Here is a 19,546-nt window from a genome sequence, read left to right on the forward strand (position 1 = left end):
GGTGGGGGAAAGAGGAGAGCAAACTCAGGAGAGCAAAGAGGAAGGCCTCTTTTTGGGTATGGACTCCATCAGAGCAGACAGAACTCTTAACTGAGGTCTGAAACAGGCAACCATTGACCATGTGCTCGCCTAGCTGGAAAGCTAGAGGAAGTTTCAGGGTAATGAGGTTCTGTAGAGAGTTGTAACTTCCTAAGCTTTCAAAGTCTGTCCTATATTATAATATTTGATAGGGCATGTATACAGAAAGGGAAAGAGGATTTGCATTTTACCCACGTCTTTTGAATCCCTTGCTCAATTTGGTGCTGTGTTGAAAGTATGCTTGTGAACATTTTCTTTTTAATAAATACTTTATAACTTTTCATGTTGACAGTGGTTCTCTCTACCACATAGACCTCCACCATCTTGGACATGCTATTTCAAAGAACATTGGGGGAAGGCTGGTGGTTGGCAAGCAGCTATTCCTCCAAGGGCACACAATGCAGTAAACCGTCCCCATGGTGACCAGGTGCTGGGCAGTGAGACACTGAGGCAAGGCCTCAGAACTTGGAAGGGAAGCTGGGGGCCCTGACACTTCCAGTGGATAATTCCTACAAAGATCAGGTGGTGGTGGGGGGGGGGGGTTACCAGAGAGAGAGAAAGGCCTCTCCAGGTATTGCAAAAACCTTGCAGTCCAGAGCAGGCCTATTCTGCCACATGATAAAAAGGAAGAACCTGGAGAAAAATGAAAAAAGGGGGGGGGGGCTAAAGTATTTATCCTACAAATAACCAAGGAGTGCTTCTATCACTATAAAACAGTTGAAGTTACATGCAACACTGCATGTATGTCACAATGCATGTGAGCAGAGACAATGACAGACCTATTATTGGGTGTAGAATTCAGATTCCTGAGAATCTTAGCTTTCTTTTTTGTTTTTAAAAAAGATTGTAGCCTATATAGCAAGAAAAGTATGCTTCCATGTTTGTGAGCAATGTCTACCAATAATTATTCAAGATGGTTGAATAATTTTTCCCATAGTTGGGAGAGAAGATTCGGTGCCCTACAAAGCTTTCCATCTCTCCCTGGAACAGTTAAACTGAAGAATAAATTAAGTAAAATAAGATATGAAAATCTGCTTCACTTGAATAATTTATACATAGGGCAGAATTCAGCTTTTCCTGGGGCCAAGGCTGATCAACGAATTCTTATTTTTATGTGTGTGCTGAGTACACACAGCCCTGATTGAGTTTCAAATAGACTAGTTGCCCCCCTTCACACACCTGTATTTTTAATACAGAAAAGATATCTCATGGAAAATAGGTTTATCTGTGGCTACTAGTATAACTAGAGTAACTAGTTGACCACTGTGTGAGACAGGATGTTAGACTAGATGAACCACTGTTTCGGATCCAGCACAACTCTTCTGATGTTCTTATTTATAGCAGTATTTTTCTTTCAAAAGGAATTTTAGTTGTTGGGATTAATTGGAAACAACTCCTTGTACTGAAATTCACAAATTATTAATTCAGCTTTAAACTACCTAAAGAGATATGAATTAATGCACTATCATTGACCTAGCCTATAAGTACCATGATTTCTAATGTCTAACTTTTATAATAGTCAAAAACTGCCAAACCAAGTGTCAGCAAGTATTTTCTGTTAATTTGTCTAAAAGCATTTTGTTACATATCCATCAGGGCCACTTGCCCATACTCTTGGACCATTATGGCATCATAAATTATTCCTGCCCATTAGAAATATATTTCTGAAACAAATATCAGTCTATCACCAGAAGACTAAAGTCTCAAACAAACTGAATTTCTGACCAGATGCATTTCAATATTATGGCTGATTCATCCCACAAAAACATTAACATTTAACATGCTTGAAGGGAACACTGCCTTTAAAATGATTTTTAAATCTTTTAATCTCATATTCTGATGTTGTAACCGGCTATTTGGATTTGTTGACTGGAACCCCCACAAAATCAAACAAGAGAAGCCACAAATATGCTTTGAATTTAAACTATCTATTCAGACTGCATGGGAATTACAATGCATTGCAATTGTTTCATCAGCCATCAGGTGGGTTGCCCGCTGCCTGGATCCATGCCCTATGCCATGCCAGTGCACTGGTAGCTGTAATTAATAAAGCTGTGGCCTGTTTCACCCCAACCTGAATTTAGCATATGCGTTTCTCCACCCTGCCTCCCATCACCTGTCCTTAGGACTTCAATGAGATACTTCTAACACTCCTAGTCATGGAAGTAATGGGTCACAGACTGCTTGGGTGCTTTTTCAATTTAGCTTTTGTTCAAAAGTCCATAAAAGTTGTATATTTGCAGTTTTTTACTAGCCCATATGCCCACATATATGGATCTTTTAAAAAAAAACTTCAAACAATTTTTGAAACCTTTAATTTCATATCCTTTAAAATTATGCATGAAATAGGTGGTCTGCCTGATTGAAACGGCAAACTGGGAAAAGTCTTCAACCAATTCCACATTTAGCTCTTTCCTCCCTTCTGTGTGGGGCTCCTCATGGTGGCTCTTTTTTTCTGGATCCTGCATTGGCATCTCTGGAGCGGGCCTGTGTGTTCCCTGCTTGCTCCCTGCTCAGTGCAAACTCAAGAGTCAAGAACAAGACCAGGACAAAGGCTACTGCGGAATCAAGATTCATGTACACTAACTTCTGTTTGAATATTTGTAAATCACCCTCTCATCTTAAGCTCCCCTGTATGTAACCTTGTTTCCACGTTCTCATTTGTGGACTTAAAATGCAAGCCATACATAAGTTTTCATTTATCTTTAAGAGAAAACATACAAGTTCAGACACAGGCATTAGAAGACAGTAGTCTGGTTCACATACTGCACTTTAATATTAAGCAAATTGTATATAATGCTTTTACCTTATTTTTACTTCTTGAAACTTGGGTCAGCTTACATAATTAATCCTCCCTCCATTTTAGCCTCACCATGATCCTAAAGATTAGGCTGAGGAATAATTTGCTTCTTGACCATATGGTGATTTGCACCTTGACCTGCCTAGGCTTAGTTTGATGCTACATGTCATGGGTGACAATGATGACTGGGTGGGTCCCTAGTTTGAGCCGGCAACTGAGCTTGCAGCTGGCCCCTCTAGTGCTTATGAGCCTGTAGCCAGCCCCTCTAGCACTTCTGAGGTTGACAGCTTGCTGCCAACATTCCCCACACCTGACTCAGCAGCAGAGAAAGAGGAGGAGGCACAGCTGTGAGTAATAAGCCCACCTGACTCACCCCCACAAATAGCACAGCTGAGGGAGTGACTCCGCTGAGACTTAGTGACCTGGCAGAGGGAAGCACACCTACAAGGAAGGCGGTCACTTAGTCATGAGTTCTAACAGGAATTTTCCCACTTGCTAATTGGGGCTGCACCATTTAGCCCCCTGCTCCAGGCTGAACTCTCTGTGGAAGCACCAAGTCGTTTTGACATGACGTGTGTCCATCTTGGCTCTTGCACTCACACTCAGACTCTTTGGTATCCTGACTCCTGGCTCTAGATGACCTCACTTTCTGCTCTCCAACTTGGCTTTTGACTCAGCTTTCGTTGGAACTTTTGGCTTGACCCTGGACTGGACTCGGACTTCGTTCACGTCTGCACCCAGCCCATGACACTACATCACAATGGCTCTCCAAAAGCAGTATGCTGCTTCTGATCTGCAATCCTCATATACAATGTAAGCTTGAGAATGAGACTTCTCCATCCAAAGCAAAACTCGGAGTTGGTTATGGCACCTTTAAGACCAACAAAGTTTTATTCAGGGTGTTAGCTTTTATGCGCATGCACACTTCATCAGACATAAGTGTACATGCACATGAAAGCTCATATCCTGAATAAAACTTTGTTGGTCCTAAAGATGCCACTGGACTCTAACTTTGTTCTGTTTCTTCAGACCAACACGGCTACTCACCAGTAAGAGTGGCTTACAATCGTCTTCCCTTCCACTCCCCAAAACAAACACCCTGTGAGGTAAGTGGCACTGAGAGAACTATGACTGGCCCAAAGACACCCAGCTGGCTTCATGTGGAGGAGTGGGGAATCAAACCTGATTCTCCAGATTAGAGTCTACTGTTTTTAACCACTATATGAAGCTGGCAAAGATTGATAAAATCCCTGCTCAGATATGAAGTTCACCATTTGCCCTTGTGCCAGTCATGCTCTCACCCTAACCTCTCTCACCTAGTTGTGATGATAAAATGAAGTGCAATAGAATCTATGGCTGCCACAGAGATGTTTGGTGGAAGGACAGGATCAAAAAATTAATAAATACTTTATTGGAGAATCAGTATGTTTTCTTTAACATGTGTCCACAGTGATTCTCAGAATTAATATTTCCACACTGAATATTTGTGCTCTCAAAGAGAAAAGGTACAAGCAGAATTAGGGAGTTAACAAAGAGAAAGATGGAGGCAAAAAAAGAAAGAAAGCAAAAGTAGCAGAGCCATAGGGGCAAAAGAAAAAGGAAACAAAAATTGGGGGTGGTGCCAATGGGAAAAGAATGATTAATAGTAAAAAGGGGGGAGAAAAGTGAAAAAAATGAATTAAACTGAGAAAGAGAGAAGAAGAATGGAATAGAATCTAGAGAGTATTGTGAACTGCAAGGAGGGAAGGAGAATAAATCAGACCAAGAAGACAGGAGATAGGAAGGAAGGCAATGAAACAATTGTGGGGCAGGAAATGAGACTGGAAGACAAGCTGAAGTTGTTGCTCTGCCAGGCAGCCTCCAATACCACAGAGAAGCACCTAGGGAGCTACAGCAACAGCAGTCCACAGTTTCCTTGGTGGGCAAGGAGCTATTGAACAGCTTCTTACTCCTCCGTTTGCCCATTAGAATCTAGCTTCTTCCAGTAAATCTCCCAGTCTTCCTTGAGCTAGAATGGAGGAAAGTTCCATGGATACTGATTTGTTTGCTAGGAAAATTGAAGGAGCAGCACATGACCAGAGCACTGAGTTCAGCAGGCCGTGAAAAGCCTTGAATTGACATGCATAAGAAAAAGTCAGAAGCTACAACTACAAGAACTGGAAAAAACAGTGTTGTGCCCCTTTCCTACATAGTACATGTTGCAATATAGTAGCAGGTGCAAGGAGGAGCTAAAAGTTGGTAATATCAGACTCCACTCATGAGTGCAAAGTAATACCATATTCTCATTACTGGTGAGTTCCAGCAGATTAACATCTACACCACATGCAGAAGCTGGGGATCAGCCCTTCGTCAGTTTGTGGAAATTTATTCTTAGCCAAAGTGAGTGGCTATTTGTAATTCTGTTTGAAATAATTCTTCTGGGTTTTTAAAAAACTGTATAGAATTTAACAGCCTTGTCCAAAGTCATGCAGGAAACTGAGTTTGCCAAAGGTTTTTCCAAACATTCTAGTAATTAGTACTAGCAGATAGTTTTCTTCCACTGAATCAGCCTAGTGGTCAACAATTTTCCCAGAGTACTCATCTATTTCTTCTAGACAAGCAGCTTGCCATACCCACTACACCAGCCATGCCATTACATATGTTGTGAGCAAGCTGGTAAAATATTAGTGGGATGATAAAGGGCTTTTTTTCCTTTTGCATTCTCGAAAGCATGAGAGACAATCTGATGGTGGTAAGACTCTCTTCCTATTGTCCTCGCATAATTCTGAGATTATTGAGACTGTGGCTAAATATCTGTGCTGTGCTTCTAAGAGGAAAGAAATGTTTCAAATGTTGGGGTAATATATGTTTTCTCCCTTGCTGATTGTGCACATCTATGCTGTTATGCCAATAAAGGTTGTTGTTGCTCCTTTTTCATTTGTCTGCAAATTTGCTTTGACTTAAAGAGCATTTAAAGAAGTATGAAACAGCATTATCTATTAGCAAGTATTTTTAAGATCATCCATTAGCAAATATTTCTAAGTACGAAGATCTTAACTTAATGACATACAATATGTAAAGTACATGTTAAAGATAACATTAAACTACATCAAACCAAAGCTCATAGGCACTCATTGTAAAATACATTCTCACCTTGCTTGAGCGTAAAGACACTCTTCCTCCACAACGTGCACAGAATTTAGTTTGGCAATATGAACAATTATGGCCACAGCCATCGGCAAATTTTGTTTTGTGGCAAATACCACAGGTTGGAGCATCACTCTTCTGCTCCAGCTGCTGCTGCGATTCTTCACCCATCTTTTTCACCTGCTCTTTATACATTTCAAATTGTTGATGTAATTTCCTGTAGATGAAAATAAGATTTATAATATTTAATTAAGAATAAGAAAATACGTCCATCAGATGACTATATTTTACACTGATTTAATCTGTTTTAATCAGCCAAATAATTAGTCTTAAAGCAGATATTACATACAACTCTACACAGGGAACAGCTGGAGGCTATTTGAATTAAAACATCAATTGAATTGAATAAGGTATCACATGGCTACCATACCAGTGCAACTGTTTGAGAATAAGAGATCAAGATTCAACATATATACGACTGATGGCTGATATCCAGAGATACATACACCACTCCCACCCAACTGGCAATTCAGTGTACAACCTTTTAGGAGTACAATAAAACTATTATGGAAGTCAAAAGCAGGTTAATTAATTAAAGCTAAGTCTAGATAGGAGAGATACAATTGGTGGGTAGTATACCTGGCCATGAAAATGGTATTCAACCTGCACTCTTTATTTCTCTTTATTTAATTATCTAGGAAACGTCTATGCTGCCTGTCCAGATGTCCTCAAAGCAGATTAAAGTTCATCTTCACAACCAGAGAATGTTCCTAGATCCAGTGCTAGATTTTTGTTTTTTCAACTATGCTTGTTTATCAGCTGCACTCCCTCTTGGAATGATCTCAACATACTTTATCTATGCCTTAGTAACACAAAGTGGGTGCCTTTTAAAAGTCTATGGAAATTTCAGTTGGTTCAGAATAGGTACCTAAGTTGCTCACTGGAATTTAGTGTACTGAGCATGTTATAACAGTGTAAAAGATCTCCACAGGATTCACAGTGGGCACAATTAAAATAATAGCTTTTACCTTTAAACCACCACACACACCCTTTTAGCAGCTCTTGTTGTTTTTCGTGAGGAGTTAGGAGGAAGAGAAGGCAGCAATATTATACGGGTATCAGGCAAGCAAAGAAACAGTATTGGAGGTCAGACTGGCCAGCTAAGGTCAAAAGGAATTAGTGTCTACCTACAGTTGTAGTTCCACTTAGTGACACTGATTGTCTTGCCAATAATCCATTGAACATAAATGGGCTTTTGCTGAATGCCAGTTCAGTTCAAATAAAGCACCCTTTATTCATTATGAGAAGTCAGCCTGGCATTCATTCGTTCATTCATTATTTTCCAGATTTTTATTCTGCCCTCCCCAAATAGGCTCAGGGTAGATCACAACAACAGGTATCACTGAGACCTGGTAAAGAAAACAGAATAATAATCACTGGACTCTGCGTCAGACTAGGCTCAGTGGCTGGAGAGAGAGAGTTGCAATGATCTATTGCATGTTCATTGACCTGTCCAAATATTCAGTCAGATAGGGATACAACTCAAGAACTGACTACAGGAGTACTTTAGAGACCAGCAAAAATTCTGGGCTATAAGCTTTTGAGAGTCAAAGTTCCCTTTGTCAAAAATGATAAAGGGAGCTTTGACTCTCCAAAGTTTATACCCCAAAAATCTTGTTGGTCTCTAAGGTACTGCTGGCTGTGACTCTAGCTCTCCTACTACAGACCAACATCGCTACCCTCTGAAACTGATTTCAAGAATCTGTCTGGTATAGGGACATGCGAGGGGTACATATCTTGTTAGCATACCATCCACACTTATTTCTGAAATTCCAACATGACCCTGACAATTGAGATAGTCACTTCTAGAGGTCTTCTTCCTTCCAATAGAGCTTATTTAGCAACTTCTTTAACAGATGGGGAAACAACTAAAGGTAAAGGTAGTCCCCTGTGCAAGCACCAGTCGTTTCTGACTCTGGGGTGACACAGCATCACAACGTTTTCATGGCAGACTTTTTTACGAGATAGTTTGCCATTGCCTTCCCCAGTCATCTACACTTTACCCCCAGCAAGCTGAGTACTCATTTTACCAACCTCAGAAGGATGGAAGACTGAGTCAACCTTAAGCCAGCTACCTTCTGCCAGGATTGAACTCAGGTTGTGAGCAGAGCTTGGACTGCAGTACTGCAGCTTACCATTCTGTGCCATGAGGCTGTTTTGGGGGGAAACAAAGGAGCTTGGAAAATGGCTTGACCATAAATGGAAGAACAGTATAGAAAATAAACCAAGTATATTAAAAAAGAAATCAGAATAAATTTTTCCACTGTTACCATTAAACAAGGATTTTGCTGCTGCTATTTTGTCCACACAAAGCTATGTCACCTAATGGAGTTCTTCTAAGAATATAGTATAGAAAATAGCAATTAATATACTTAGGAGTATAAACCACAAAGAGCATAATATAAGGGGTCTTTTAGAGCCTTCACTGGGTTAGCCTGCATGGATCTCTGTAGCCTTCTATGTGCAGTTTATGTATTGACTGTTACTTAATCTCCCATTAGACTGGACCACAAACTGAGCTATATACCCCTTAGACATCATTGTGATAATTAGTTACAAAAAGAGGTTGATATGTATTTAGAACACTGTGAGGGAGCACCTCTTTGAGAACAGAGCCCTAATGACAGATGTTGACAGGCATAATATCTGAACTGTTGTGAGAGTCTGACCGATTTTGCACTCACCCTGTGCTGTTCTGACGTTCCTCTTTTCTGCGTGGCATCCTTCCAATTTCCCACTATCTGCCCCGGGGCTTCAGCAAAGATTGGCGTTTTTGCGTGGCAAAGAGAAACTGGGTTTTAGCAGTTTCTCTTTGCTGCACAAAAACGCCGATCTTTGCTGAAGCCCCGGGACAGATACTGGGAAATTGGAAGGATGCCACGCTGAAAAGAGGAATGTCAGAATGGCGTAGGGAAAGTGCAAAATCAGTCTTTGATTGCAGGGCCGTGTGGATTAAATTAAAAATGTACCACTTACTATTTTACAAACTTAAAAAACATACTAAACCATAAATAGTATTATCCATTTTTTAAAGAAATACTTAAAAGCAGTCAGATATGTGAAGGTATAAAAGCATCAAGTGGCTCAGAGACAGCCAATGTTTTTTATAGGATACCACATGCCTGCTGGAAAGAAGTTTAGGATTTGTGCTTCATGACTGCCTGACTCAAGGAACTTCCATTTCATTAAAAGTTTAGATAGCTAGCCTGGAGAAGTGACAGAAAAGTACCCAGATCAGACTTTCAGGTTCATTGTGATAGAGGCCTCCTTGTAATCTGCTATAGATGGAAGAAAAGGGCAGTCAGCTAAACTACCACAACACTGGCTCAAGAGAAACCATATTTGCTGAATTTCTTTCTGCCAGTTCTCACTGTTGATAGTAATAGGAGTTATCTGTGAGTTAGGAGGTAGCAACCTGATCATTACAGATTATATGAGAAAGCAGTTTGCATTTCAGTCACAAACTGTGCTTGTTGCTTTACAAAGCCAAAAGGAGAAGCAACTATGAGACTAAAAGCACATTTTTAAATGATGTTAGATAAATGATCTGTCCATAAGATAAATGAAAATGTGCAGACAGAGTAATGAAAAGTACTGTCAAGTCACGGCTGATTTATGGAGACCCATTAGGATTTCAAGGAATTAGACATTCAGTAGTTAGCCATTGCCCGCCTCCATGTCATAGAATCATAGAGTAGGAAGGGACCTCCAGGGTCATCTAGTCATGATCCTAATATTCCTGGGAGGTCTCCCATCCAAATACTAGCCAGGGCCGAACTTGCTTAGCTTCCAAAATCTGACAAGATCAGACTAGCAGGGGCTATCCAGGTCAGGTTGTGTATGTACGTACATGTGTATATATGCGTGTGTGCATGCATGCATGTACACACATATTATAGAATCTGAACCAACAACTGAATATTAGTGGAGAGGAAAATTAATTTCCTTTATTGGACCTACCTGCTTGCCCTTCTTAGTAATATTCCATGCTGAATATTTGGGTCTTTGTTTATTAATCCAGCATGTCTGCTTTCCTTAGCAATGTATCATTCAGCAAGTGCTTTGTATATACAATACTTAGCAAGAAGAATTAAGCATAGAGGAGACAAGCTATACCAGTTAAAAGATGACTCAATTTGTCTTGTGAAAACAGTAAGATATACCATGGAGTAAATTAAAAATACATAACAAAATCTGCATTTGCTATTTCAGACCTCCTTTTACTCTTTTTGTAATAAAGAAAAGCAAGTGCATTATTTCTACAGCAGCAGCAATCTCATAGAGTTGTAATAGGGCTAGAAGCCTTTTTAGCTATTGACTTAAATATTATAACAATGAAATAATTAACTTCTTCAATAGTTGTATTGCTGTCATATGCATTATAGTGTAAACTGTGGCATAACTGATCGCATTTTAACTATAAATATATATTTAAAATATGTATGCTGCAGATGTCTATTGTGGAAGTCAAGACTGGCCAATAGGGTTGCCAAGTCCAATTGAAGAAATATCTGGGGACTTTGGGGGTGGAGCCAGAAAACTTTTGGGATGGAGTCAGGAGACATTGGGGGTGGAGCCAGAAGCAAGGTTATGGCAAGTACGATTGAACTCCAAAGGGAGTTCTGGCCATCACATTTAAACAGACCGCACACTTTTTAAATGCCTTCCTCCATTGGAAATAATGAAGGATAGGGCACCTTCTTTTGGGGCTCATAGAATTGGACTCCCTGGTCCAATCTTTTTGAAACTTGGGGGGTATTTTGCAGAGAGGCACCAGATGCTATGCTGAAAATTTGGTGCCTCAATCTAAAAAAAACAGCCCCACCACAGCCCCAGATAACCATGGATTAATTCTCTATTATACCCCATGGGAATCAGTCTCCATAGGAAATAATGGAGTGCCCAGCAGACATTTCCCCCTCCCACTTTCTGATAACCCTGAAGCGGGGGCAGAGCCCTGCCCCCACCTGGGGATTGGCAACCCTACTAGCCAGATAAGGACAAAAGGAATTAGTGTCTACCTATCCTTCTGATTAGCTGGCTCCCATGCATACCAAAAACACAAAGAATGGGACAGGCAGGGGTCGTTTTGTAGAATAGGTGGTGGAGCTCATCCAGGGATTGTTATGCATCTGCACATATTATTCAATGGACAAGGAGGTGGAACTCTTAGAAAGGTTTAGGAGCTGTGCTCCTGTGAGCTCCCACTGAATCTGAGGCCTGGGGACAGGTATAGAAGGGGATAGGCTTGCAGGAAAAAAAATGATATGTAAAAGTTGGAGGAAATAAGAAGAGCTTGCAAGGTTATGATGCAGAATCTAAGATGCCATTTTGAAAGAGGCAGGCAGGCAGACAAGGTACAGCAGGATCCATGGAATTCATGAGCAAGACTGGCAGAGGCAGAGGTGCTGCACGCAGACAAAGGAAGAGTGGGCAGGCAATGGAGGTGGCAACATTGCAAGCAGGCAGAAGAAGGCACAGAAGCCTCAACATGCCGCTGCTACATAGCCAGTTGGGTGGAGGAGCAGCAAGCAACAGGACAGCGAAGTAAGGAGAGGGAGCTGCAATCAAGCTTGGGGAAGAAGAGGTTCCCCCTTCTCACTATCTAATGGTGTAGATTGTACTACATTAAGAAAAGCCATGTTGGATCAGGCCAATGGCCCATCCAGTCCAACACTCTGTCACACAGTGGCCAAAAAAACCCAGGTGCCTTCAGGAGGTCCACCAACAGGGTCAGGACACTAGAAGCCCTCCCACTGTTGCCCCCCCAGCACCAAGAATACAGAGCATCACTTCCCCCAGTCAGAGAGTTCCATCTATATCCTATGGCTCCTGTGGCAGTGAATTCCATGTGTTAATCACTCTGTGAGTGAAGTGCTTCCTTTTATCCGTTCTAACCCAACTGCTCAGCAATTTCATTGACTGCTCATGCGTTCTTGTATTGTGAGAAAGGGAGAAAAGTACTTCTTTCTCTACCTTCTCTATCCCATGCATAATTTTGTAAACCTCTAAGCTAGTAAAATTTTAATGAGTAAGACCTTCCGTTAAAAACTATGTCACTCACTCCAAAAGAGAAAATATCTCATGGGACCATTCTGTTAGAAAATTTGAAAAAGTCTCTAGGGGAGAGAATTTATCTAGGTTTTCTCATCTCTAGCCAAGATATTCCAATGCTCTTACTGGGGAAATATTGCCCGTAATAGTAAATGCAGAATTAACTTTGTTAAACTTCATCTCACGTGACAAAAATAAACAAGTGCCAAATAACAGATCAGTCTACCTTAGCTCAGAAATATAACACCCCTGGACATTACAGTATCAGGATTAGAATGAGTTCATTCCACATCTTTTACAACATTCATGAAAGTATTCAATTATTAACTAACTTGTATCTTTTTACTGCTGCAACTGGATTGTTCTTACTTGGTGGCTTTCCTTTTTAATGAATAGGAAATAAGCATGGACAATGCTGGGTGTGCTAGCATAGGCAGGGATCAGGAGTGTTTACCACTCTATCATCTAACCTTACACTGTTCAAAGCTGTGCATGTGTGACAGTAGAAGAAAAAAAGAAGTGACCAATGAGTTAACTATATTCAAAGCTTTCTCCACTCATGACCTATACTACCACAGCTGGTAATGCAATGATTTTAGAGAAGCAAATAAAAATGTTTGTACTTAAAACTCCAAGTAAATACTATACTTGAAGCTTTCTCTGCTGATGCTATACACTACCCTACAGTTGGTGATACAATGGTTTTAGCGATGCAAATTATAATTGTTTCTGTGCTTAGAACTCCAAATAAAAACTTACGCAGAGGCACTGTCAGGAAACAAAAATACATAAAAGAGGGTATACTGCAAACTACTACCATACCATACCAAACCTTTAATGGCATAATAGATTCAGATAAAAATACACAGAATATAAAAATTTAAACATTGGAGATAAAATCAAAATAAAACCGAGCTTACAGATGCATTCAAACATGGTCAGAATTAAATTTAAGGATGTCAGCCAGAAATTTTGCCACAGCCTCACTAACCACCCCCTCAGTATCACTCAATAAATAATAACAGGGTGGCAGAATAGACAAATCTGGAGAAAAAGAAAGCTTGCCAAATAAATCTTTACGGAGGTTATGGTATAAAGAACAATCAAGCAATATATGCTGGATTGAGTCAGGGGTATTTGCTCCACAGGAGCAAAGTCTGTCGGCTAAAGGGACTCGCTGATATCTCCCTTGTAAAACTTTGGAGGGAAACACGTTTAGTCTAGCCAACATAAATGCCCTGCGATGACTTGGAGTGGTTAGGTCTGATAGATAATTGGGCATTTTGCCACAAAAAGCATAAAGACCTAAGGAAGCTGGAGAGCAAATATAAGGGTCAGTTGGCCGTAATTTCGTTTCCTCCGATTCCCATAGTCTCCGTTTAATACATCTGAAGATATATGACTCATCAGCGGTAGAAAAATCATCTACCTCTAACCCCAATTGATTGAGTTTAGACAGAAGCACTGCTGTCCAGGATGAAATATATGGGTCTCTTTTCATACAATCAAGAAGGCTGTTGGGATCTGTTCTAAAATGAATTTTGAGCCAGAATTTAAACACTGCAATCCAGGCTTTTGTCTCCACCAAAGACTGACCCACTTCAGAGCAGAGAGCAAAGTAGGACACACATTTTGGCAAACCAAGAATTTGTCTAAAGAATGAGGCTTGAATGCCCTCCACTTTCCTGGTAAAAGCTGAGATCCAAATAGGGATACCATAGAGGATTTGGGCAAGCGTTTTGGCTTTGAACACTTTAATAGCTGCTGGAACTAATTGGTTGCCCCTTGCAAAGAAAAACTGTTTAATTTGAGCAGCTGAACATTTAGCCAAGTTGACGGTGTTGTTACGATGTGAAACCCAGCTTAACTTGTGGTTAAAAGTGATCCCCAAGTATTTAAAAAATTTTGTTTGCTCGATTGTTGAATTGCCAATAAACCATCTCTGTGGGCGCCAGCAGTTTGAAAAGACAACTACTTTAGATTTGGTGTAATTGATAGTAAGTGAATTACAATTACAGTAGTCATAAAAGGCATTCAAATACCTTTGCAGGCCCACTCTTGTACAAGAGAGGATGGTAGTGTCATCGGCCTGCAAGTTTAGGCGGATGACCGTTGACAGGGTTCAAAAATTGTGCCAGGTCAGTTAAAAATAGATTTAAAAGATGCGGGGCCAGCACGCAACCCTGTTTAACCCCCTTTAACACTGGGATTTTACTAGTCAAGTCACCGCTAGAAGAAAATTTCACTTGGCAAAAGGTATTAGAATGAAGTTTCCTCAAGAGAAACAGCAGACGAGGGTCCATTCCCAGGTGACCTAGCTTGATCCATAGTTGGGCTCTATCTATTGAATCAAAAGCACCCTTCAAATCGATGAAGGCAGCGTATAATTTTTTTGACCCGGTATGCATATATTTTTCAGCAAGGAAGGCCAGAGTGCAGCAGTGATCCATAGCAGATTTGCCTTTGGAGAAACCAATCTGTTCAGGACCTATAATGTTGCCTAGGCGCATCCAGTCAGTTAATCAGAGTTCTAAATGTTTTGCATACAGTTTGCCCACTATAGATAATAAACTAATGGGGCGGAAATTTTCTGGTAACTCCAACCCCCCCTTTTTGTATATTGGAATAATTATGCGGGGCCAGATGCGGGGGCCAGCACGCAACCTTGTTTAACCCCCTTTAACACTGGGATTTTACTAGTCAAGTCACCGCTAGAAGAAAATTTCACTTGGCAAAAGGTATTAGAATGAAGTTTCCTCAAGAGAAATAGCAGACGAGGGTCCATTCCCAGGTGACCTAGCTTGATCCATAGTTGGGCTCTATCTATTGAATCAAAAGCACCCTTCAAATCGATGAAGGCAGCGTATAATTTTTTTGACCCGGTATGCATATATTTTTCAGCAAGGAAGGCCAGAGTGCAGCAGTGATCCATAGCAGATTTGCCTTTGGAGAAACCAATCTGTTCAGGACCTATAATGTTGCCTAGGCGCATCCAGTCAGTTAATCAGAGTTCTAAATGTTTTGCATACAGTTTGCCGACTATAGATAATAAACTAATGGGGCGGAAATTTTCTGGTAACTCCAACCCCCCCTTTTTGTATATTGGAATAATTATAGAGTCAAGCCAAGAGTCAGGGATGGAGCCATGCAGATCAATAAAAGAGAACAATTTCTGCAAACTACTATATACCCAGGTTATTGGATTATGTCATAAGGGTTTATTTTATTTTTTAATTCTTTTTTTTATTTATAACCCACCCTTCCCTCAACAGGTTCTGGACAGGGAACGACAATTAATAAATATACAGAGTTAAAATTAATTCATACAATAAAATGATATAACAAGTCAAATTCTATAGATGGCAATATCAAACTGCAGCCACTTCTCCTATACATCCCCAAGTTGGTATAGGACAGATGACAAAGCCTTAATGTAGTGGATCAATACAACAGAATGATTTCGGCAGGGCTGCTACAGCAGGGAGGCCCCAGATTAACATTTGTACACCGCCTTAGTTAGCCTGGCGGAGGAGCTCTGTCTTACAGGCCCTGCCTGTATTTATTTATTTAAGCCTGTCTTTCTCACTGAGACTCAAGGTAGATCTACTACATACCATCCACATTCATATAGTAGGCACTAACTACAGATACATTGGTCCATTTCAAATATTTACTAAGCTGGTAAAATTCTCCTTTCTCCCACCAAACTGTTAACATCATGTATACGCTAGGCACTCTACAAATTGTACAGCCACCCAATGCAAATAAACTCTCTCCTGCTTTTTTGAGGGGGAAGATGCATGTGGATGAGATATCTGCATGACATCTACCCAGAGCCTCCACACTACATGTGGAATGATCTGCACTGGGTGTGTTGGGAGGGGGGTTAGACTACTCTTCCCACCACATGAAAATTCTTACCCAGTTAGTAAATATCTAAACAGAAGCTTTCTGTCTCATGGAAAGCAACAGGCAAGACAAACATGAGATCAAAGACAACAAAGCATACCCAAAGGTCAACAGCAGCAAGTCAAAGATGCATGAATGCCATAACAACTGTAATAACAAAGCATTCACCTTCTTGTGAAGATATGATTGGTTTAATCAAATTTTATGATTTTAGTTGGTTGTACTGTTTGAGGATTCCTTTTTAGTGTTCAGCTGCAAGCAGAGCTGAAACAGGGTTCCACAAAGTATAACACTATATTATTTAAAAATCTAGCAATGCATATTCTCAAGGATAAAACCTTACTCAGATATTTACTAAAGCCTACTTTAGATCAGGGCTTTTTTCATAGCAGGAATTCCTTGGCATATTAGGCCACACACCCCTGATGTAGCCAATCCTCCAAGAGCTTACAGGGCTCTTATTCCAAAACCTACTGCAAGCTCTAGGAGGATTGGCTACATCAGGGGTATGTGGCCTAATATGCAAAGGAGTTCCTGCCACAAAAAAGCCCTGCTTTAGATATGATTATGCTTGGAAGGAGATGTACACTGGAAGCAAGCTGTACCCATTGTATACTACATTGGACAGGCTGCACCTGGAGTATTGTGTGCAGTTCTGGAGGCCTCTCTTCAATAAGCATGTGGACAGAATGGAGCGAGTGCAGAAGAGAAGGATGATCAGGGGCATGGAGACCAAGCCCTAGAAGAAAAGGCTGAGGCACTTGGGAATTTCTGTCTGGAGAAGAGGAGGTTGAGGGGGAAGAGGATTGTTCTCTAAGTATTTGAAGGACTGTCACTTAGAGGAGGGCAGGGAGCTGTTCCTGTTGGCAGCAGAGGATAGGACTCATAAGTTTAACTTAAAGGTGGGAAGGTACTGGCTGGATATTAGGAAAAACGTTTTTACAGTAAGAGATGTTCAACACTGGAATCAGCTACCTAGGGAGGTGGTGAGCTCCCCATCACTGGCAGCCTTTAAGCAGCAGCTGGACAAACACTTGTTGGGGATGCTCTAGAATGATCTTGCGTTGACCAGGGGGTTGGACTACATGGCTTGTATGGTCTCTTCCAATTCTATGATTCTATGCAATATGGTTATGCTAGGTCTCCTTCCAATCTTTGTCCCATCCCAAAACACATTGGTGTGAGGGCTAGGAAATTAAATTCTCCTTCAACACTGATGCTGAGCAATGCCAGGTCTATTAATAATAATAAGACCACAACATCACAATATTATATTGCAGCTCATTATGTGGACCTGGCTGCATGACCGACACCTGGACCCAGAGGGTGAAGCAGTCACCTTAAAAGAACTGACACCACCAGGTTCCTCAGTTCTTTATCAATCCCAAACTGAAGGGTAGGGAAAAGGATGGCTATACTCGTCCATGAGGGTTTTCCTTTCAGGGCATTCGCTATCCCAAAGATCACCAGAATTGATTGCGTATGCCTGGTGTGGGATGCTGAGAAGAGTCTGGCTGACTGGCTGGTGTACCAAATGCCTACAGCCTCAGCAGACAGCCTACCAAGCCTTTTAGAGACTGTAGCAGGCTAAGCCCTGGAGTTCCTGAAGCTGTTCATTCTGGGGGGCTTCAACATTCATGCTGATGCCTCTTCACAGGCTTTGAACCTGATGTCATTCATGGCAGCACTGGGACTCTCCCAGGCTGTATCAGGTCCCACAAACCAGTTTGGTGTAGTGGTTAAGTATCTGGGAGAACCGGGTTTGATTCCCCACTCCTCCACTTGCACCTGCTAGCATGGCCTTGGGTCAGCCATAGCTCTGGCAGAGGTTGTCCTTGAAAGGGCAGCTGCTGTGAGAGCCCTCTCCAGCCCCACCCACCTCACAGAGTGTTTGTTGTGGAGAAGGAAGGTAAAGGAGATTGTGAGCCGTTCTGAGACTCTTCGGAGTGGAGGGCGGGATATAAATCCAATATCTTCTTCTTCTTCACAAACCAAGTAGGCCACACATTGGATTTGATCCTTGGTAAGGGGATGGATATGGATCTGATTGTTAAAGAGGAAGCGTCATGGTCAAATCATTTTGCTCTGAAAGCCTGGTTGAGTATCCCAGTCCCCTCCTGTCTAAGCAGTAAGTAGATTTATGTTTGCCCACAGAGACTGATCCCATTGGGTTCCAGAATGCTCTGTGAGATCCAATCCCCCCCTCCCAGTGATTCATTGGACTGGAACTTCCAACTCTCTGAAGCCATTGATGAAATCACCCCCCAATGTCTGCTCCTGGCCTAAATTATCCCCCAGTACACTTTGGAAGTCGGGATGAAATGGGAACTGAGATGACCAAGTTTGGAGATTAACTCATAAGGAAGTTGCAAGAAGAACTTATAGGACATTTATGAAATCCTCTGAGGTGGCAGTGAAGGCTGCAAAAGAGTTCTATATAGCCTCCATTGCATCTGCCAGCTCTCGCTCAGTATAATTGTTTAGGGTGATTAGATCTTTAACCTTTCTGAGAGAACTCAAAACATTAGAAATTTGGCCCTTGGCCGTGAGGCATTTGCAAACTTTTTTGCAGAACATTAGAAATTTGGCCCTTGGCCGTGAGGCATTTGCAAACTTTTTTGCAGAAAGGTTTTGTCACTCTGCCATGACCTCCTGGCCAATGTTGATACAGTAAGCGAACTGGAGGCCTCTTGGACATCTGTGGTTTCAATGTTTGACAACTTCAGCCAACTCTCCTAGGCCAATGTTGCCAGGATCCTGGGTGCTGTTAGGCTGACCACATGCCTCCTAAGCCCGTATCCCTCATGACTAGTGAAGGTTGGCAGTGAGGAAAGACAGGAGACCCTGGTAGACATTATCAATCTGTCCCTGGATTTGGGGGGTTACCTGGAGGGATTAAAAGAGGCTGTGATTGTATTGCTTTTAAAGAAGCCAACCTTGGATCAAGGGTGTCAAATGTGCGGTTCGGAGCCAAAGCAGACCCATGAGCAACTCACTGTTGTCTGCTTCCTTCTCCCTCTCTTGCTTCCTTCTGCATCACAACTTGCTTTGCCAGGCTTGTTCAACTGCACAGGAGCTACAAAGCAATGCTCCTCCCTTGGGGAGGAAGTGGGGGAAGGAGAACTTTCTTTACCAGGCCCTCTCAATTGCACAGCAGAGCCACTGAGCCAAGCCTCTCTTCCTTCTGTTGACTGAGGCTCAACAAGCCAGTGAGTTGGATTAGGCTGAGTGTGTGTGTCCTTTATAAAGTTTATGTCTCCCCTACCAGGCATTATATTTTATGACACACATGGCCCGTCCCATCAAGGTGAAGATCCAGCCATCATAACAAATGAGTTTGGCACCCCTGCTTTAGAGCCTTCCAGCTATTGCCCAGTCTCAAATCTTTCATTTCTGAGTAATGTAATTGAGAGAGCAGTTACAGAAGAACCAGCAGAGTTTCCTGGAAGACACATCGACCCTGGACCCTTTTTGGACTGGCTTCTGCCCTGGCCACAGGACAGGGACAGCTTTGGTTGC

General features: G+C 41.6%; 1 protein-coding gene across 45 annotated transcripts in view; it reads right to left on the reverse strand.

The window, feature by feature from the left end:
* Positions 1-19,546, reverse strand: part of RIMS2 (regulating synaptic membrane exocytosis 2) — a 679,145-nt gene that overhangs the window by 566,575 nt on the left and 93,024 nt on the right. For all 45 annotated transcript variants that reach the window (XM_060243358.1, XM_060243355.1, XM_060243365.1 and 42 more), the window contains one exon: positions 6,011-6,221. In XM_060243358.1, coding sequence (XP_060099341.1) covers positions 6,011-6,221 — 211 coding nt within the window. The remainder of the gene's footprint in view (positions 1-6,010; positions 6,222-19,546) is intronic.

Source organism: Heteronotia binoei, chromosome 7 (genome assembly GCF_032191835.1).
Source record: "Heteronotia binoei isolate CCM8104 ecotype False Entrance Well chromosome 7, APGP_CSIRO_Hbin_v1, whole genome shotgun sequence".
NCBI lineage: Eukaryota > Metazoa > Chordata > Lepidosauria > Squamata > Gekkonidae > Heteronotia > Heteronotia binoei.